General features: G+C 50.0%; 1 protein-coding gene across 4 annotated transcripts in view; it reads right to left on the bottom strand.

The window, feature by feature from the left end:
* The window catches only part of SULF2 (sulfatase 2), a 117,674-nt gene that overhangs the window by 36,590 nt on the left and 62,522 nt on the right, over positions 1 to 18,562 (bottom strand). For all 4 annotated transcript variants that reach the window (XM_055303349.1, XM_055303323.1, XM_055303333.1 and 1 more), the window contains exon 4: positions 3,292 to 3,443. In XM_055303349.1, the coding sequence (XP_055159324.1) occupies positions 3,292 to 3,443 (152 nt within the window). The remainder of the gene's footprint in view (positions 1 to 3,291; positions 3,444 to 18,562) is intronic.

Genomic DNA, 18,562 nt, shown 5'->3' with positions numbered 1-18,562 from the left:
TGGTCTGGTTGAACTGGCTCATACTGGGGATGCTGAAATAGGAGACGGGGCTGACATGTCCATGTGTTTGTGCGTGCACACACCTGTGCTCCTACACCATGGTGTGGCCTTCCGGCTTTAATCATGTGCCATCACTTCACAGTTAATAACACACCTCCACATCCCAGACTGCATGCACCTGGGTCTGTTTTTGTTCATCCTTGGATAGCAGCACCTGGCACAGTGCCTGGCACATAGCAGGCTCTCCATAAAGAGCTGTTCATGAGTAATGTAACCAGATCCAGCTAGTCCACTCACGCATGCGATTGCTGGGAGGGCTAGAAACGCCACACATAACAAAACACCCAGCCCCGCTGCTTGGACCACCATAGGTGCTCGGTAAGTAGATGTGCACATTATTAGGTAAGCGGTGGCATGCCTATTTTCCAGATTTGGGAATTGAGCCTCTCAGGAGTAGGGAGCATAAGCAAGGGCACATAATATGTGTCAAGGTGGGGCTCTGAACCCCAGTCCTCTGACCCCAAGAGAGAATTTCAGCATCCAGTCCCTGGAGGGCAGCAGGCAGCTGGCAGCGGGCAGCACACCAGGTGGGCCGACAAGGCTGTACATCCATGGGTCAGGTTGGGTCTGGCCGTCAGGCACACTTGATTCATGCAGGATGTTAGAAAAGTCTGAGTGACTTGCCAATATTTAAAAATCAGGAGGGGGGAGGTGGGCAGGGGGTGGGGGTGACTGAGTGACGGGCACTGAGGGGGGGCACTTGATGGGATGAGCACTGGGTGTTATTCTATATGTCGGCAAATTGAACACCAATAAAAAAATAAATTTATAAAAAAAATTTAAAAAATCAGGAGGTTTCACAGGAAAACATGCACAAATTTGTAGCTTCTGGTAAAAAATCAGAAAACCTGCCCATTTTGGGCCCCCTTTCCACACGGGACTGAGAGGCCTGATCTGAATTGGCCGCCCCTTCCTACACAGATACATGCTCCATAGTCCCCACTATTCCTGACTGTCCCCTCTTGCTCTGAGCTCGCTATTCTGTGTGTGTGTGTGACTACCTGGCCCCTAGTGATATCTGCCCGGGGTGGGGAGGACCTTGTGCAGCAATTCAGAGAGAGATGAACTAGGGAGGAGTCAGCACTCTAAGCCAGAGAGCCCTGGGTATGACAGGCGCCAGGCCCTGGGCTAGTGGCAGTGACAGTGCAGAAGAGAGAGGGAAGGGAAGAATGGGGAAAGAATGGATCCAGAAAGCTATGGGGGATGTGAAGGCTGCTTTGAAGATTTAGTTGGGACAGGAATATTTGTTGGTCTCCAGGTTTTTTTTTTAATAGACAGTTTAGATGAGACATCACTGTCAATCTCTCCTCCTTCGTCCTCCTTCCCCTCCCCATTTAAGCCAGGAATCAGCAAAACTATAGCCCCTTGGCCAAACCAGGCCCACTGCCTGTTTTTATAAATAAAGTTTTATTGGAACTAGTCAAGCTTATTTGTTTTTACATTACCTGCGGTGGCTAGTACACTATAATAGCAGACTTACGTAGTTGCAACAGAGACTGACTGTATGGCTTATAAAGCCTAAAATATTTAGTACAGGGTCTTCTCTAGAGAAAAGTTTGCTGTCCTGATCTGAACTCCTGTGTATTGGGTATTGCTGTGTAGAAGGGGCTCTTCTGATGCTCTACATGTATTAACTTACGTGATCATTAAAAACCTTTCTAATAAAACCACAATGAAATACCACTATACCCCAGTAAAACAGCCCAATAAAAAAGACAATACCAGTGTTAATGGGGAATGTGAAGGAACTAGAACATTAGAACATTCCTGGCTGGGGATGTAAACTGGTTCAACCATGCAATGTATCCTGTGTCCCAGCAATTCTACTCCCAGGCATGTAACCAAAAGCAAAGAGTATGTAGGTCTACACAAAGCCACGTGTAATGATGTTCACAGCAGCCTGATTCTTAACAGGCCCAAACTGGAGACAACGAAAATGTCCATCAGGTGTTGAACGGATTCCTACTTGCCATCTATATAACAGAATGCTACACAATAAGGAAGGGGACACTGCTGACTTGGGCAGACACAGGGATGGCTCTCACAGGTGTCAGGCTGAGTGAAAAAAGCTCGACCCAAAAGAGCACACACAACATGATCCAGGCAAAACCAATCCATGGTGATGGAAGTTGGAATACAGGTTACCTCGGGAGTGGGGGTTTTGACTGCATAGGTATATAAGGGAGCCTTCTGGGGGCTGGAAATGCTTTGTATCTTGACCTGGGTGGCATACCCATATATGGAAATTCCCTGAGCTGTCCACTTAAGATCTGTGCACTCTATCTTATATAAAACAAATTAGCAGGGATCCCTGGGTGGCGCAGCGGTTTGGCGCCTGCCTTTGGCCCAGGGCGCGATCCTGGAGACCCAGGATCGAATCCCACATCGGGCTCCCGGTGCATGGAGCCTGCTTCTCCCTCTGCCTGTGTCTCTGCCTCTCTCTCTCTGTGACTATCATAAATAAACAAAAATTTAAAAAAAAAAAAATAAAAATAAAACAAATTAGCAGGACTAGAAAAACCATGACATGGGGGCACCTGGGTGGCTCAGTGGTTGAGCATCTGCCCTTGGCTCAGGTTGTGATCCCAAGGTCCTGGGATCGAGCCTCACATCGGGCTTCCTGTATGGAGCCTGCTTCTCCCTCTGCCTGTGTTTCTGCCTCTCTGTGTCTCTCATGAATAAATAAATAAATAAAACATTAAAAAAAAAAAAGAAAAGCCATGACATAGAAAACAAACAAGTTGAGGCTTAATCACACAATGGAATGCTACACAAGAGTGAAGGATCTACAGCCCCATGTGACAACATGGATGTGAAGCAAAAGGGGCCGGACACAGAATTCGTGTGTCATGCTGCAAGTCTGAGCCATGGCTGTCCCTATGGGAGGGTGTTTGGTGGAAGGAGGGGCTTTGGGGGCAGGCAGTGAAACTGTGCTTCTTGACCTAGCACACTAGCAGGTGCTGGTGACATTTGCCTGTTTGGTTGGTGAAAATTCATTGAACTGGACTGTTCTCGCATTTTCTGTGAGAATATTCTGTTTCAGCATATTGTGAACAAAGCTCTCAGAAACAGAGACTATAATTTGAGAGATGAAAATAGGAAGAAGATGCACGTAGTTGGCTTAAGATCACTCATTTAGATCAGTGTCACCATCCGAAGCCAGGTAGTTAAGCTCCCTTGTCACGCTCCTAACTGCCGCCCTACCCCCGGCCGGTGACAGGCAGCACTTACCTTGGAGTAGTCAAAGCCGTGCTTCTCCTTCACCCCGTTCCGACAGAGTGTGTAGTTATAAAAACGAGAGTTTTTAAGGAGGCCGACCCACTCCTTCCAGCCAGGCGGTACATAGGAGCCATTGTATTCGTTCAGATACTTCCCGAAGAAAGCTGGAGGGGGAGAAGGATCATGAGGCCACGTGAGAAAGCAGAGAGCAAAAGTCTCCTCTGTCACCCGACCACCACTGTGGTGTCCCCAAGGTGTGGAAACAGGGCTACCCTCTGAGCCATGGAGTCCTTTGAAAAGACCCCCGACCTGCTTCTCAAATTTTTTTTAAGATTTTATTTATTTATTCATGAGAGACAGAGAGAGAGAGAGAGAGAGAGAGAGAGAGAGAGAGAGAGATCCTGGGTCTCCAGGATCACGCCCTGGGCCAAAGGCAGCGCTAAACCACTGAGCCACCCGGGCTGCCCTCAAATGTTTTTATGTGCATAAAATACATAGGATCTCAGAGAAAATAAATTATTTTGATGTATAGTTATCTTAAACATTAAAAGAACTTGTCTCTGTAGTAACATGACCCTTTAAAAAAGATAGTACCCTGCGAAGAGGAGTAATTTCAAAGCAATGGTAAGTGATAATATTTTATTTTGGGATATCTGCCACACTGCCATGGAATATCACAGTATCAGTGATTTCTCCAGATGACAAAATTACAGCTTCTCTTGTGCTATGGTCCATGGCCTCCCTTCATAATCAAAGCCACGGCTAAGTTACGACGCAGGTGCGTAAAAATAAGAACGCCACTCTTTCCCATTCTTTCCGACGGACCCCTTGAACTCTCTCTACTACACGGTGACCGGAGTGCCTAACATCAGAACACGAGCGATACCAAATGTTGCTGGGGACATGGAGCAACTAACTGGGACTTTACACCCAGCCAGGGGTCGTGCAGCCTGGTCCATCGCCCGTGGGAGGCTGACCAGCGGTGTCTGCTGAACTTGGACACCCTCATGCCTTCCGACGGGCGATCTGAACCCTCCCTGGGTATTTATATTTACTCAGCGGTAAGGCATCCATTCATTCACCAGGCATGAGCAGGACGTGCTCAGAGTAGCTCTGCTCGTGATAGCAAATAACTAGAAACACGCCAGCTGTCCATCAACCAAAGCACGGGGTTGGCTCCGCTGCTGGGTATTTGTGTAGCGGAATACCACGCCTGGACAAGAAAGAATGGACCAGTGTCATGTTCAATAACACAGATGCATCTCGGCCACCTAATCACGTTAAGAGAGATAAACCAGATATGAAAGAATGCTGCATGATCTCACTTATACGATGTTCAGAAAGAGGCAAAACAGATCTCTGGTGCTGGAGAACAAGCAGTGGTTACCGAGGGCCATGGGTGTGCTTCTCGGGGGACGGCCTTGCCCTATTTCCTGCTGGAAGCACCCACGAAACCCCACTGGCCTGGACGTTCACGAGCAGTGAGCATCTCCACATGCACGTTTCACACCAGCAACAGAGCTTATGTAAAGATCACCCTGATTCATCGCGAAGGGGATCTACTCCCAAACTATGTGGGTGAAGAGGTAACATGCAAGATCTTCTTTATGATACTTTCTCGTTCTTTTCCTTTCCCACCAAGCGTGATCTTTTTTTTTAAATTTTTATTTATTTATGATAGGCACACACACAGAGAGAGAGAGAGAGAGAGAGAGAGAGAGAGAGAGAGGGCAGAGACATAGGCAGAGGGAGAAGCAGGCTCCACGCAACGGAAGCCCGATGTGGGATTCGATCCCGGGTCTCCAGGATCACACCCTGGACCAAAGGCAGGCGCTAAACCGCTGCGCCACCCAGGGATCCCGCAAGTGTGATCTTTAATAATGACCACCTATAGGACCATTTTTAAGAAATGGAAACATCTGTGAGCGTTTTCCCAGAGACGGAGGCCCCATGCTGGCTCTCTGCTTCGGATGAGGACCCTGGGGCTCTGAGACCCACAGGAGCTGGTGCTGAGAGTGCGAGAAGGCGAGAGTTCCAGATGGGTGAAGGGAGTGAGAGAGATCTCGCCAGCAGAGGGCTTCGCGCCGGGCCTGGCAAACTGTGAGCGTTCAGTGGGCACCAGTTCAGGGCCCAAGATGAGAGGAGACAGGGGAGCTGAACATCTGCAGGAGGAGGAGTGGACTGAGCCTGGGCTCTGCTGCCAGTGGAGGATGAGACGGGTTCCTCTATCTGGAACCTTCGAGAAAGCATGGGGAGCTGCCTTCAGCTTCTTGCTCCCAGAGAAGAGAGGCCTGAGCTGGGAGAGCGAGGATGCAGCAGGAGCTCTCCATGGGGAAGTGTGTGTGTGGGGGGGTGGTTCCTGGAGACCTGGCAGGTGGCTGGCACCGACTGGGAGCTGGAAGCCTCTTTAGGACCCAAGCAGCCTTTCCCGAATCCCTGTGCCATGGGGCAAAGGGAAGCGTGTCCATCCAGTCTTCCCCTTGCAGCTGAGGAAACACCTCCCAGAAGGATCTGGGCACCAGAGGAGGTGAAAATAGGAAGGGAGAGCCCTGAGCAGCTTCGGGGTAAGGCCTAGGGTGGGGCCTCCCTTTGCGTGTGAGGGCAAAGCAAAACCAGAAAGATCCCTGGCATTCTGGGGATGAGGGATGGGGGGAGTGGCTGCCCCGGCTCTGAGTCTCTGGGGACATCCAATATTTAGGTGCTGAGTGCCTGCTGGGTGCCTGCTCACACAGCGGGAACAGGTCCCCGGTTGGGCCCGAGGACTGAGGTGTGGGCTGGAGTCAGGGGCTGCGGTGTCCCAGCACCTGGCCAGAGGGAGCCCTGATTCTTCCTCCAGGAACATGGTCAGACACTGTTGCATCCGCCCCCTGGAAACAGTGATGCCCAACCAGGGGTGGTTTTGCCCCTCAGGGGACACTTGGCAATGTCTGCAGACTGGCTTCTGGTTTTGTCACAGACTGAGGTGGGACGTGCTGCCAGCATCCAGGGGGTGGGGGCCAGGGATGCTGCTAAACATCCTATAAGGCTCAGGACCACCCGCAGCAGAGAATCATCATCCCATGTAGAATGTCAGGAGTCTGCAGGTGAGAAGCCCTGGTACTGCACGTTCCTCCCTACAAGAACTGCACAGGGAGGACTAGAAAGGCCCCTTGAGGTCAAGTCCAGTGCAGAAGATAAGATCTACTAAACATCAATGACCTTATTCCTCACGCTTGGTGCGTCTTCCCATAGTAAGGAGCTCTACTCTGGAAGCACGTCGGGCCTCTCTCCACTCTCTCCTGCTCCCCCTCCTTGGAGAAGAATGACAAAGGACAGGGGTCAGCAAACATTTCCTGCGGAGGCCCAGACGGTAAATGCCGTAGGCTTTGTGGGCCAGATGGTCTCTACTGCAAGTACTCAAGAGTTGTAGAAAACAGTCACAGATAATAAATACGTGGGCATGGCTCTGTTCCAATAAAACTTTATTTACAAAAAGAGATGGAGGGCCAGGTGAGTAAAACAACTGGGGGAAGAATATTAAGGGAATAATAAATCATTGTGCCCATGCGTGGTAAAAATCGGGATAGGGTAACACTGCCTTGGGCATGTGTGGATTCATGTATCAACAACTATTTATTATGCCCCGATGGTATACCAGGCAATGGCAACACAGCAGTGAATGAGGCCACCGGGGTCCCTGCCCTCATGAAGCAGACATTCCAGTGGAGGACCGTGGCAAGTAAGGGTGGTGGTGTTGGCAAAAATAGTGACGAAGGAAATAAAGGATAGCATTGCAACTAAGTGGCCAGAGGTGGACCCCTGGAGCGCCACTGGGTTGAGTGATCAGGGAAGACTGCTGAGCAGTGATGAGAATGAGTCAGAGGAACAGGAATACAAGGGAAACTGCTCCAGACAGAGGGAATAGCAAGTGCAAAGGTCCTGAGGTAGGGATAAGCTTGGGGGCCTTTGAGGACCATAAGGAGGCCAGTGAGGGAGGAAGATGTTATAGGATAGAGGGATGAGATCATGAGGAGAAGCAACAAGAGGCATGGCAGGGAACCTTAAAAGGGTCTGCACATCCCCTGAAATATTATACATTAGCTTTTGCATTTTCCTGGAGTTGGGACACATTCTGAAAGTACCCCAAGACCACAAGTAATTTCAGAAGCACAGAACTTCCCTCGGTTTGCAGAAGGGCATACAAGAGCCAGGGGGAAAGGTGCTCTGAATTCCCTGCTGGAAAAATTGGGTTCTCTCCCGGGTCCCTCAAATCCAGCTTGGGAGCCTATGGTTTGTCCCTGAAGATCTGGGCCAAGGTCCCTCCCGATGACTGTGCCAGTCGGAATGCTAAAGAGTTTTGCTCTCAGCCTGGCCGGTGGGATAACTCTTTCTTGTGGGGTGGGATGTGGGGTGCCTCGGGAAGCCCACCCCTGCCCATTATCGCCCAATGCCACGGGTGTCAGAGTGTCTGTGGCAATTTCCTTTGCAGGAATCCTCTCTTTCACATCTCTCTCCAACCCCCAACCCTTAAAAAAAAATTCCAAAAGAGTTTATTATTCAGGCTTCACAAGACCCCAGAAAACAGGGCTTCAGTCAAAGGCTTTTAGTGCCAAATTAGATTTCGCTCTCATTTGATTAGATTTCCCCAAGGCAGTTTTTAAAATGGTTATTCCGGCACCAGTTGAGGTGGGAGAAGCAAATTAGCGTGGGCCCTGGGGCTCCGGGGCTGGGAGATACAGCCAGGAGAATGAGCCGGAATTAAAATCAAGATTAAAAATACAGCCCATGTCGTGGCTGGGGCCCAGGGTCGCTGAGCTTTCGCGCCCGGGATGCGGTGAAAGGAAGAGTAGCAACCCCAGGGCTGGTGCGAGGGTAGAGCAATTTGGCAGGCAGATTAAGAGGAATTAAATGCCAGGCCAGGAAAGGCCACTGATAATGTGCCAGCTGACGCTGCCCGTGGGGAGGAGGCTGGCATCAACTGAAAGGACCGAGCGCTCACTGCCTCCCGTGTGCCAGGCGCAGGGGGGGAATTTACACCTGGTGCTGGAGACTTCTGTTAACCTGCTACCTCCTTCCCGACTGCGGTCCTTTGGGTACCACCACTTCCTGACTTAAGTACACATGGGCCGATCTCCGGACTCCGGGGCTGCAGGCATCATCTCAGCTGGACCAATTGGAGCACTACGTGCCCCTGGCTACCCTCGTTGGTTCAAGGGCAGGCATGTGACCCAAGCTGGGCCAATGAGAGCGAGCCCTGGGATTTTTAGGGAGCTACTGGAAAAGAGAAGTTCTCCCAGTGGGCTTAAAGGTGATGGGATTCAAACTTGAAGCTGCTGGCAGCCATCTGGTCACCATAAGGGGAGTCTGTTTGAACACGCAGTAGCATGGAACAAAGCAGCCGTGAAGGGGGTGGGGAAGGAGGGAGGGAGGGAGGAAGGAAAGAGAGATGAATAGAGAAAGAGAGATACTGTCCCAGATACGAGTTTGAGTCCCTGGGTCCACTCTTACCTGAAGCCACCTCTCATGCTAGCATTTTCAGTCCCCTTAGTGATTCCTAATCTGAGGACATTGGGCAATGGGGATATTTTTGATTGTCACAGCTGAGTGGGGAGGTAGCAGTGGCATCTAGTGGATAGAGGCTACGGATGTGAGTAAACATCCTATAATGCATAGGACAACCCCCCCACCCCGGCCCCTACCGCCACCTCACCGGACAAAGAATCATCTGGTTCCAAATGTCAGTTGTGCCAAGGTTGAGAAAGTCTGAGTTACATAACCCAATAAATCCATCACTCCACTTTTGGTTGTTGCTATTTACGTAATCTCATGTGAGTTGAACTCTTGTGCTTGCAATGAAAAGACCCAAAAAAAAGAAGATGAGATGCTTAGCGGAGAGCAGGGTTTGGCAGACCAACTCTGAGCTGCCACCTGTTTTTGCAAATACTTTCATTGGAACCAAGCCACACCCACTTGCTTATGTATCGTTATGGCTGCATGCGCACTACAATGGCAGCCTGGAGCTGTTGCGACAGAGACCATGTGGCTCTGAGTCCAAAATATTTACTATCTGGCCCTTTGCAGGAAGGGTTTTCCAACCCTTGGCGTTATGAGGAAAATTCCTTGTGTGGGGTGAGGGATCCCTCAGGGATTTGAAACAGGGCTGTGTTTCACCTGGAGGAAGAGGTGCCAGTTATGCAGAAGTAGACTCTGAAACGGGCCACAGCAGCCAGGGTGTTCTGCCGTGCAAAGGAGTGACCCAATGCTGGCCCAGCAATGACAAACAAGAACACAACAGCTGACTGGCCACAGGTAGTCTTTGCTTTGTATGGTCTCAATACGCACAAATGTTAGTTTCTACAGTTTAGCTGAAGACTACCAGTCTCCCACAATGTGGTTCCAGTGTAGCTACCACGGTACATGAACTGTAATTGCACAAAGTACAAATTTTGCTACTGGTTCTCCAGTCCACCCATCACTGTGTAAATAACAGATGCATAGAAGGATCAGTGGCCTGTCACGTCACTTCTTGCAAAGTCTATTGGTGACCATCCCCGTGCATCTGTTACTCAGTTCACGCACAGACAACAAGGCTTGTGGCTGGGTTGCCTCCTTGTCTCCTGATGATAATCTACAAGACAGGATACAGAAGTGGATTGTTGAGGGGAGAACCAGCCAACGGAGATGAAAGTGCAACAAGAAATGAAAAGCTAGCTGGAGTGGAAAGTCAAAGGGAAGGTAGGAGTCAGAGAAGAAACAAAGTTGACCGTGGCGACGTCGACACACACACTGCGGGAAGCTCTTGATTTACAGCCAGACGGCTTGATCGCCGATAATAAATGAAAAATTGTGATTATGACAGAAAAGATGAAGACGTCCCAGAGCAGGTGACGCTGGCAAAAACACTCCACATGAAAGGGGCCCTTGGAGATATGCTGCAACACTGAATGCTGTGTGTCCTTGGGCAACTAGTTTAATCTCTCCTGATGCCTCGGTTTCTCCACTTACAAAAAGGAGATGATGACAGTATCTAACTCGTGCGTTGCTCTGAGAATAGACATAAGTGGGCACACCTCGTCTTGTCGTGCTTCGCTCTCCTGAGCTTCCCAGACATTGCATGTTTTACAAATTGAAGGCTCGGGGAGCCCTATGTCCAGTGAGTCTACTGGTGCCCATTTTCCAGTAGCACTTGCTCACTTTGTGTCTCTGTGTCATGTTTTGGTAATTCTTGCCATATTTCAAGCCTCTCCATTATTATTATATTTGTTACAGTGATCTGTGATCAGTGATTATGACTCACCAGAAGCTCAGAGGATGGTTAGCATTTTTTTAGCAATAAAGTGTTTTTAAATTAAGGTATGTACATTGCTTTTTTAGACATAATCCTCTTGCACACTTAAGAGACCACAAGATGATGCAAACATAACTTTAATATGCACTGGGGAGCCAAAAAATTCACTTGACTAGCTTTATTGCGGTATTTGCCTTATGGTGGTGGTCTGGAGCTGAACCCGCGGTATCTCTGGGATATGCCTGTACTGCTTCCACCCGGCACATGACATGTGCCCGCCAAGTGATGGTTCCATTATGACCAATGGGTTCCCCCTGCCCAGCCACTTCTTGCTCCACTGATACCTCATTTAATAGACTTCCTACAGAGTCAGATGTCAAAGGATGCCTGGGTGGCTCAGCGGTTGAGCGTCTGCCTTCGGCCCAGGGCATGATCCTAGGGTCCCGGGATCGAGTCCCACATCGGGCTCCCTGCATGGAGACTGCCCCTCTGTGTCTCTCATGAATAAATAAATAAAATCTTAAGGAAAAATCTGAGTCAGAGACAGATGTCAAAATCCACCCTCCAACTTTGAGAGGCCCGTTAACCCCCAAGTCCTTTTGAACCCCCTCCCCCCATCCCGGTCCTGCAGGCCCAGGCAGGCAGCTCTTTGATGCGAAGCTCCGTGCACCTGTTCCCCTCCTGGCTGTCTCCTCCATTTGTCTGAGTAAAGTGCTGCTGGGGAGCCATTCAGAGTCTGATGAGAGGACCAGACCCTTCTGTTATCTCTCCCAGCCCTGAATCTAACTGAAATTGCCTCATAATAATCACATTTGTGGTCTATAAAAGCTGGGTCTTGCAGTGACTGGAGACTCAGATTAGCCGGTAATAAATCTGACGCAGGAGGGCAGATGGAGGGATCATCTTAGATACAAGGGAGATGGAGGGTGTCCACAACTGGAAGCTAACAGGAATCCTGGGGGCACCTCCCTGTGCTGGGGAGCTGGTCTAGCCGGGATGGGGGCCGGTGTGGTCCTGAACATCAGGGCAGCCACCAGTTACTCCTCTGGGTCATGCAGGCGGCGATACAGGGGAACAGCCAAGAGTGCCTCTCTGTGGCCAGATTCTCCTGGTCTGTCACCTCCCGATCGTGGAAACCCAGGCAAGTGACTTCACTCCTCTGTGCCTCGGTGGGCGGCAATCACTGTGAGCCGCTGCCTGCTGTCATGTGGAGGGAAGGAACCGACCGGGTAAGGAACGTGAAATAGTACCTGGCACGTCCTGAGTGCCAAGCCAGTGGCAACCTGGGAGACTTCCACCCGCTGCCCATGGGGAACCTTCTCAACCCCCCATCATGGGCCATCTGGATGGAACTAGCAGCAGGGCTGTTTTTAAGGGCACTGGCATCTCTCAACACACATTTATCCCACACCATCTCCACCCACATCCTACATTAGCGATAATGGATAAATAACTAAGAGTCGAAATATTCCAGAGTTGACTGGTTGAATCATGCTACGTTTTGTTATTTACATTCACATATAAATAGTTCACTAAATATTTATTCAGTTTTATTTGGCAGTTTCCACCAAATGTTTTGGAGCCAACAGAGCCACACATGCATGAACACACACACACACACACACCCTCTCTCTCTCTTTCCTTCAGGTAACCCCTGAGAAGCCACAGCCTCTGCACTCCTGGTTCTTCCCAAATACAAAAGCCCCAACTGTCAACCAAGGTGACCCTTCTCACCTAAGGGGTGAGTGTATGGCTGAGCTTGGCCAATCAGAATCTACCCTGGGACTTTGAGTTTTGAATATTGAGCTAGGAGACTCAAAGGCAGAAAAGCTGTTGGAGTTTTGTAAGATCCCTAACATTGTTCAAATGTTGCAACCTGGGAGCACCTGCGTGGCTCAGTCGGTTCTGACTCTTGGTTTTGGCTCAGGTTGTGATCTCACAGGTCATGAGATAGAGCCCTGCGTCAGGCTTTGCACTCGCAGGGAATCTGCTTGAAGACTGTCTCCCTCTGCCTCTCCCCCCACTTGCACACATGCACACTCTCTCTCTCTCAAATAAATAATCTTTTAAAAAATTGTAAAAAAAATAAAAAAGTTCTGCATCCTGAATCCACAGATCTAGTGTTTAGGAATCCAAATAAACAAGGCAAGACCATCAGGTGACAAAGTCTCAAAAGTGACAGAAATGTGTCTTGCTTCTTCATCCTCATTTCCTTGCTTGTGGTGGAAATGGCCTCCCCTGATCTTGCTGACTCCCCTCTAGCCTTCCCGTAACCCAGTCACCCCCAAACAGCCAGGAGGACCCTTCTGAACCCAAGACTGTTCCTACTACCCCCACTTCAGTGACCTGTCCACCTGTCCTGCTCCCTCTGCCCACGCCTCCTACCACTCACCCCTCTGCTCACTCTGTCCTGGCCACTCCAGGCTCCTATTCCTTAAAACATGCCCAGCTCACTGCCACCTCAGGGCATTTGCACCTGCTCTTCCCTCCACCTCACACACAGGCCTTCTCCCTCTCACATGGACTGGCTCCTTCTCGCTGTGATGTCTCAGATCAGATGGACCTCCTCTGAGGAGCTTTCCCTGATTGACCTATTTCAAGGCCCCTGTCCCTCTGCACCAGGCTGTTTGTCTCCTCTGTGGCCTCAGCACTCTTTAAATCACCTGTGGGTGTGTTTGCTTTCTTGTGTATCATCATCTCCCCATGCAGGGGCCTTTTCTGGGTGCTATGGTGGTGCGTGCCCAGGACCTGGCCTGGAGCAGGTACACAGTCACAGCTGCTGACAGGGTGGCCGGGGCAATGGCTGTGGGTGAGACGTACAGGCCACGCAGTGCAAAGCTGCCCCTTGCCAGTGTTTTAAGCCTCTCTCCCTCCCTGGGAGGGTAGGAGGACTGGAGACGCAGCAACTCGATGTTTTATTGAGAGAGACTTCTATGACAGTGCCTGTCTGCAGACGGGAATGCTGGCTGTTGGGGGGGTGGGTGGGCAGGGAAGGTGGCAGAGATGTCACCCCAGAGCCTGTATGCAGAGTACACCTAACATGTGTCAGGCCAACTGAGGTGGGTGCTCCCTAGGGGACATTGGGGGCTGTGTCTGGAGACATTTTTGGTTGTCCCAGCCAGCAGAGAGGGTGCTACTGGCATCTAGTGGGGGGAGACCAGGGATGTGCTAACTGCCCTACAGTGCACAGGATGGCCCCTACCAGGGAGGAGGCTCCTACTCTCTGGTGGCAGTGGTGCCTGGGTTGAGAACCCCAGTAATGCAGAGGGGGTGTGGGTGGCTCTGAAGGGCTTGGTTTCCAGAGTCAGAGGGCCAGGCTTTGAGCCCTGTCTCCTCGGGCACGTGAGCAGGCTCCCTAAGCCTCAGTGACACCATCTATAAAATGGGAACAACAGCAAATGAGATCATGTCTGGCACAGAGTAAGCACTCCAAAAAAAGGAGCTCTGAGAGTTCTCAAAATATAACCTGCTTCCTTTTTCAGGTGGTGGCGGTGCGGGGGTGAAAACACAGGTTCCCAGAGACATGAAAATGGGCTCTAGAAACCAGCAGCGATGCCGCCTTGGAAAATGCCAAGGCCCCTCCAAGACTCCAGTGACGAGCTCAGGGAAGGACGCTGATACTGCACAGAGGGGTCAGCTGGGCACGACACACATCCATTAGCAACGATGGCCTGGGCTGCGGGAAGGGGCCAATGACAATAAACAACGTTTGCCAGAGCAATTCGGAAAGGTCAGTGAAAAATGAGGTAGAAGCCTCTGGAAAATCTGTCTTTCCTGGAAGAAACTACTCCATTTCACAAGCCAGGATTTTGGGAAAACAAAAAGGGGTCCTTGCTTTTCATGACACCTTCTAAATTCTAGTTGTCTGTGTGCCTCTTTCCCACGTTTTGTCATTGTTAGGTATTGTTTGTGTGGTCACAAACTCCCTATTTTCCTTCAGGTCAATTTGTTCAGTGCCAAACAGGCATTTTGAGCAGGGCTCTGGCTCTGTCCCCGAACCCGCTTCTCTCCCAGCGTTCTGGTCAATGCCGGATGGTCAGGCCACACACCTGGGAGCTCTTTGTCCCCGCTCACTGCCACTGACCGTCTATCACGGTGGTTCTCCCTTCAGAAGGGACTCAGGACTGAGCACTTCCCACACGTCACTGTGACCGGCTTGGTCCCAGCCACCCCCGTCTCTTACCCGGACCCTGCTGGAGCCCCCTTCTCGCCCTGCCCGGTCTTGTGCTGCAGTAGCCAAAGCCATCTGCTAAACCACAGATCCCATCAAGTCACAGTTCTGCTCAAAACCCTTCAATGGTGGGACGCCTGGGTGGCTCAGTGGTTGAGTGTCTGCCTTTGGCTCAGGTGGTGATCCCGGGGTCCTGGGATCAAGTCCCGCATCAGGCTCCCTGCTCAGTGGGGAGCCTGCCTCTCCCTCTGCCTATGTCTCTGCCTCTCTCTCTGTGTCTCTCATGAATAAATAAACAAAATCTTAAATAGCAAAAAAAACAAACAACAAACCCTTCAAAGGGCGTCACATTCAAACTAAATTCCAGAGTCCTTGGCATGGCCCTCAAGGTCCCACGGGATCCCTCTTCTGCCCCTTCCCTGACCTCAGCTCCCTCTCTTTGCCTCTGTCTGTTCCCCTACAGCTACAGTGGCCTCTTGCCGTTCTCCAGGCCTAAAGCTCATTTGTGCCTCAGGGCCTTGGCTCTTGCTATTCCCTCTGAAGGATCCACTTCCTTGGACACCTGCATGGATTCTTTCCTCATCTTGTCCAGGCATTTGCTCAAATATTACCTTACGGGGTTACATCCCTAACCATCCTGTTAAAATGTTCTCTCCCTGGGCTGGTGCTCCTTCTTCTCCTCACGTCGTTTCTCAACGGTATTTCTCACCCCCTAATTTATTTGTCTTTGGGGTTTTATCACCTGCCTGCCCAACTAGAACATCAGCTCCTTGGGGTCAGGGCTTTCTGCATTCCTTGTTCCCGCCTGTGTCCCTAGACGTAGAACAGAGCTTGGGAAGCAGTAAGGCTTCAACAGACATTTGTGGTACAAATGAGCGAATGACTGAAGCTCCGAACACACAGGTTCTGGGAAGCCTGTGGGCATCACGTCTCACTGAGGGAAGAGCAGATTCTCGTAGCCCACTGCACAGGGTATATCATCTCTGAGTGGAGAAGCAGGGAGAATAGTTTCATTATTGTCTTTCTATTTGATTTTGTGGCATCTGCTTGATTGAATCTGGATCTCCTTAATCCACACAGGGCCTGGCTTCACTGCAGGGTGCTCTGCAGAAGCGAAGAAGGCCCCGAGGCCAGTGTCAGGCAACAGCACTGGTTCTTAAACATTCTGGTACCAAAGTCCTTTTATTATTATTTTTTAAAGATTTTTTTAAAATTTGAGAGACAGAGTGAGCAAGAGAGGAGGAGCAGCAGAGGAAGAGGGGGAAGCAGACTCCCTGCTGAGTGTGGAGCCCAACATGGGACTTGATTGCAGGACCCGGGATCATGACCTCAGCCGAAGGCAGACGCTTCACTGACTGAACCACCCAGGTGCCTCCCAAAGTCCCTTTAGACTCTTAACTCTTGAGGACCCCCAATAGATTCATTTATGTTGATTTGATCTAGTGATAGCTAACATGTCAGAAAACTGGGACATTTAAAACACATTAATTCATTTAAAAATAGTAATAACAAACCTACTTGTTACTGCATATTTTTAAGAATAAAATATAAGTATATTTTCCCCAAAACAAAATAAAATCAGTGAGAAGAGCTGTACTGTTTTGCAAGTTTGCCAATCTCTCTAATGTCCAGTTTAATATAGGACAGCTGAATTCACATATCCACCCCTGCATTCAGCCTGTTGCGATATATTGTTTTGGTTAGGTCTTGAAAAATCCAGCCTTCCATGGATACGCGCAAAGAAAGGAAAGGAGTATTTTAATGCTCCTTTGAGATAACTGTGGGTATGTTACACAACCTCAGAAAACACTGTACTCTTGAAACAAATAAGGGCGAAGGGCAAATCCTGTCTCAGTTTTATCATGAAAGTAGTTCCAGGTCCAGGGCTCCGGGCTCACACTTGGAGAACTGCTGGATTGGAGGCTAATGATGTTCCCCAACAACCCAATGAGACAGACATGCTTTTTGTCCCCATTTTACAGGTGAAGGAACTGAGGCAGAGAGGTGTAGTCGCTTTGTGCCCAGCATCCCACAGTGGCTGGTGAGTGGCATAGCTGAGATGCTAACCCAAGGGTCATCTCCACTGGCCACTCTGCCCCATGTCCCAGCAGGCTAGCATCCCTGGTCATTGCAGGGGAACGCCTCCTGTCTGCTGCGGCGTGGGAGGCAAAGAAACTCCTTTTTAAAAAAAATATTTTACTTATTTATTCATTTGAGAGAAGTAGAGCACAAGCAGGGGGAGGGGCAGAGGGAAAAGCAGGTTTCCTCTGAGCAGGGAGCCTGATGTGGGGCTTGATCCCAGGACCCTGAGATCACAACCTGAGCTGAAGGCAGGTGCTTACCTGAGCCACACACGTGCCTGGCAAGGAGACTCTTGAGGGTAAAAGAAAACAGCAAGTGAGCAGCTCAACAGACCAACCTCGTGATCCCAGAGACCCTGCCCCTCCATAGACTCTGACTACACTCCAGAGTGCTTCCTGCTGGAAGGTGAAATACCTGGTGAGGTCACTGCCCACGCTCTATCCTACAAGGTTCATCTGCCTGTGGGCTGCTGCAGGCCATTCCCAGATCCCAAGCCCCTTGCATTTCCCAGAGTGCCAGTGTGGGCACATGGGAGGGGGCCAGACATCACCCAGGTAGCTCTTTCCAGATGTGTAGGAGGGCCTTAAGGGGTGCTATTGTCTTGGATGGTAGTCGGGCGTGAAGCTGAGTGTGGGCTCTGGAGCTGACAGCCTGGCTTTTAAATCCAGCCATTCCCATCTCCCAGCTCAGTTTTCCCAACTGTAAAATGGGGATAATAATATGCTCCCTGACAAAGGTGTTGGGGAGAGTTCAATGAGGACACACAGGGAGACCACCCCCAAAATGTTGGTCCCTATTTGTATTCTAACATTACTTATCAGGATGTTATATATTCATTTATGCACGCATGCATTTGCTCATTCAGCAAACATGCAGAAGACCATTGCTTATGTGGCAGGCATGGTTCTAGATACTAGGACACCACCGAACAAAACAGAATAAATGAACAACAAGTAAAACCACACCCTTGTGGAGATTATGGCCCAGGATTGAGGACCCCTGGAAGCTGTCACAGTAATTCAGGAGAGAGGCTGGGATGGTTCTAGGCAGGTGGGGGGAGAGGGCTGGGTTGGTCTCAGGCTATTTCTGGAGTTGGAACCGCCATGGTTTGCAGATGAATTAGATGTTGGTGTGGGAAGAGAAGGACAATTTCGAGGTCTCTATCCTGAGCACCAAGGACATCCACGCATCATCGAGGAAGGGGGCACTATGGGAGGGTCAGGTTCTTTGTGGAGGTGACAAAGAGCTCCAGGTCACACACATTAACCCTGAGGTTTGCGTTAGTCGGTCAGTGGAGGTGGAGACACAGTGGGCAGCCTGGAGACATGCATTCAGGTTCAAGGGCAAGGTCTGGGCTGGGAGGAGAAATCTGGGAGTTGTCAGCATTTTGATGGCATTTAATACTGTGGAACTGAATGAGCCCCACCTGGGGGAAGGGGCTCTTAGTCTGCTGTTCCTGCTGCACTGGGCTGGGAAAGCTCCATCTTTATTTTCATTACCCTCTAACTAGCATCTCCTTCCATAATGAATGAAGGCAACAAATCACTGTAAGAGTACTACGTATGCCTCTGTCACCACCAAGTCACAGCTTTGTTTTCACATCACATTACAGTTAACCAGACACCTCAAGGAATCACTGAAGCCAGCACTGTTACAAATTCATGCGCGTTATCATGACCGATCAGTTATCCCCTAAATAACCATGACATCATGTCATCTAACATGTGGAGAAGAAGCGTACATATCACAGTTTATGTTTTGAT

Source organism: Nyctereutes procyonoides, unplaced genomic scaffold, assembly GCF_905146905.1.
Source record: "Nyctereutes procyonoides isolate TBG_1078 unplaced genomic scaffold, NYPRO_anot_genome, whole genome shotgun sequence".
NCBI classification, from domain to species: domain Eukaryota; kingdom Metazoa; phylum Chordata; class Mammalia; order Carnivora; family Canidae; genus Nyctereutes; species Nyctereutes procyonoides.
Note: the sequence above shows the minus strand (reverse complement) of the source record. Positions and strands in the feature narration are given on the sequence as shown.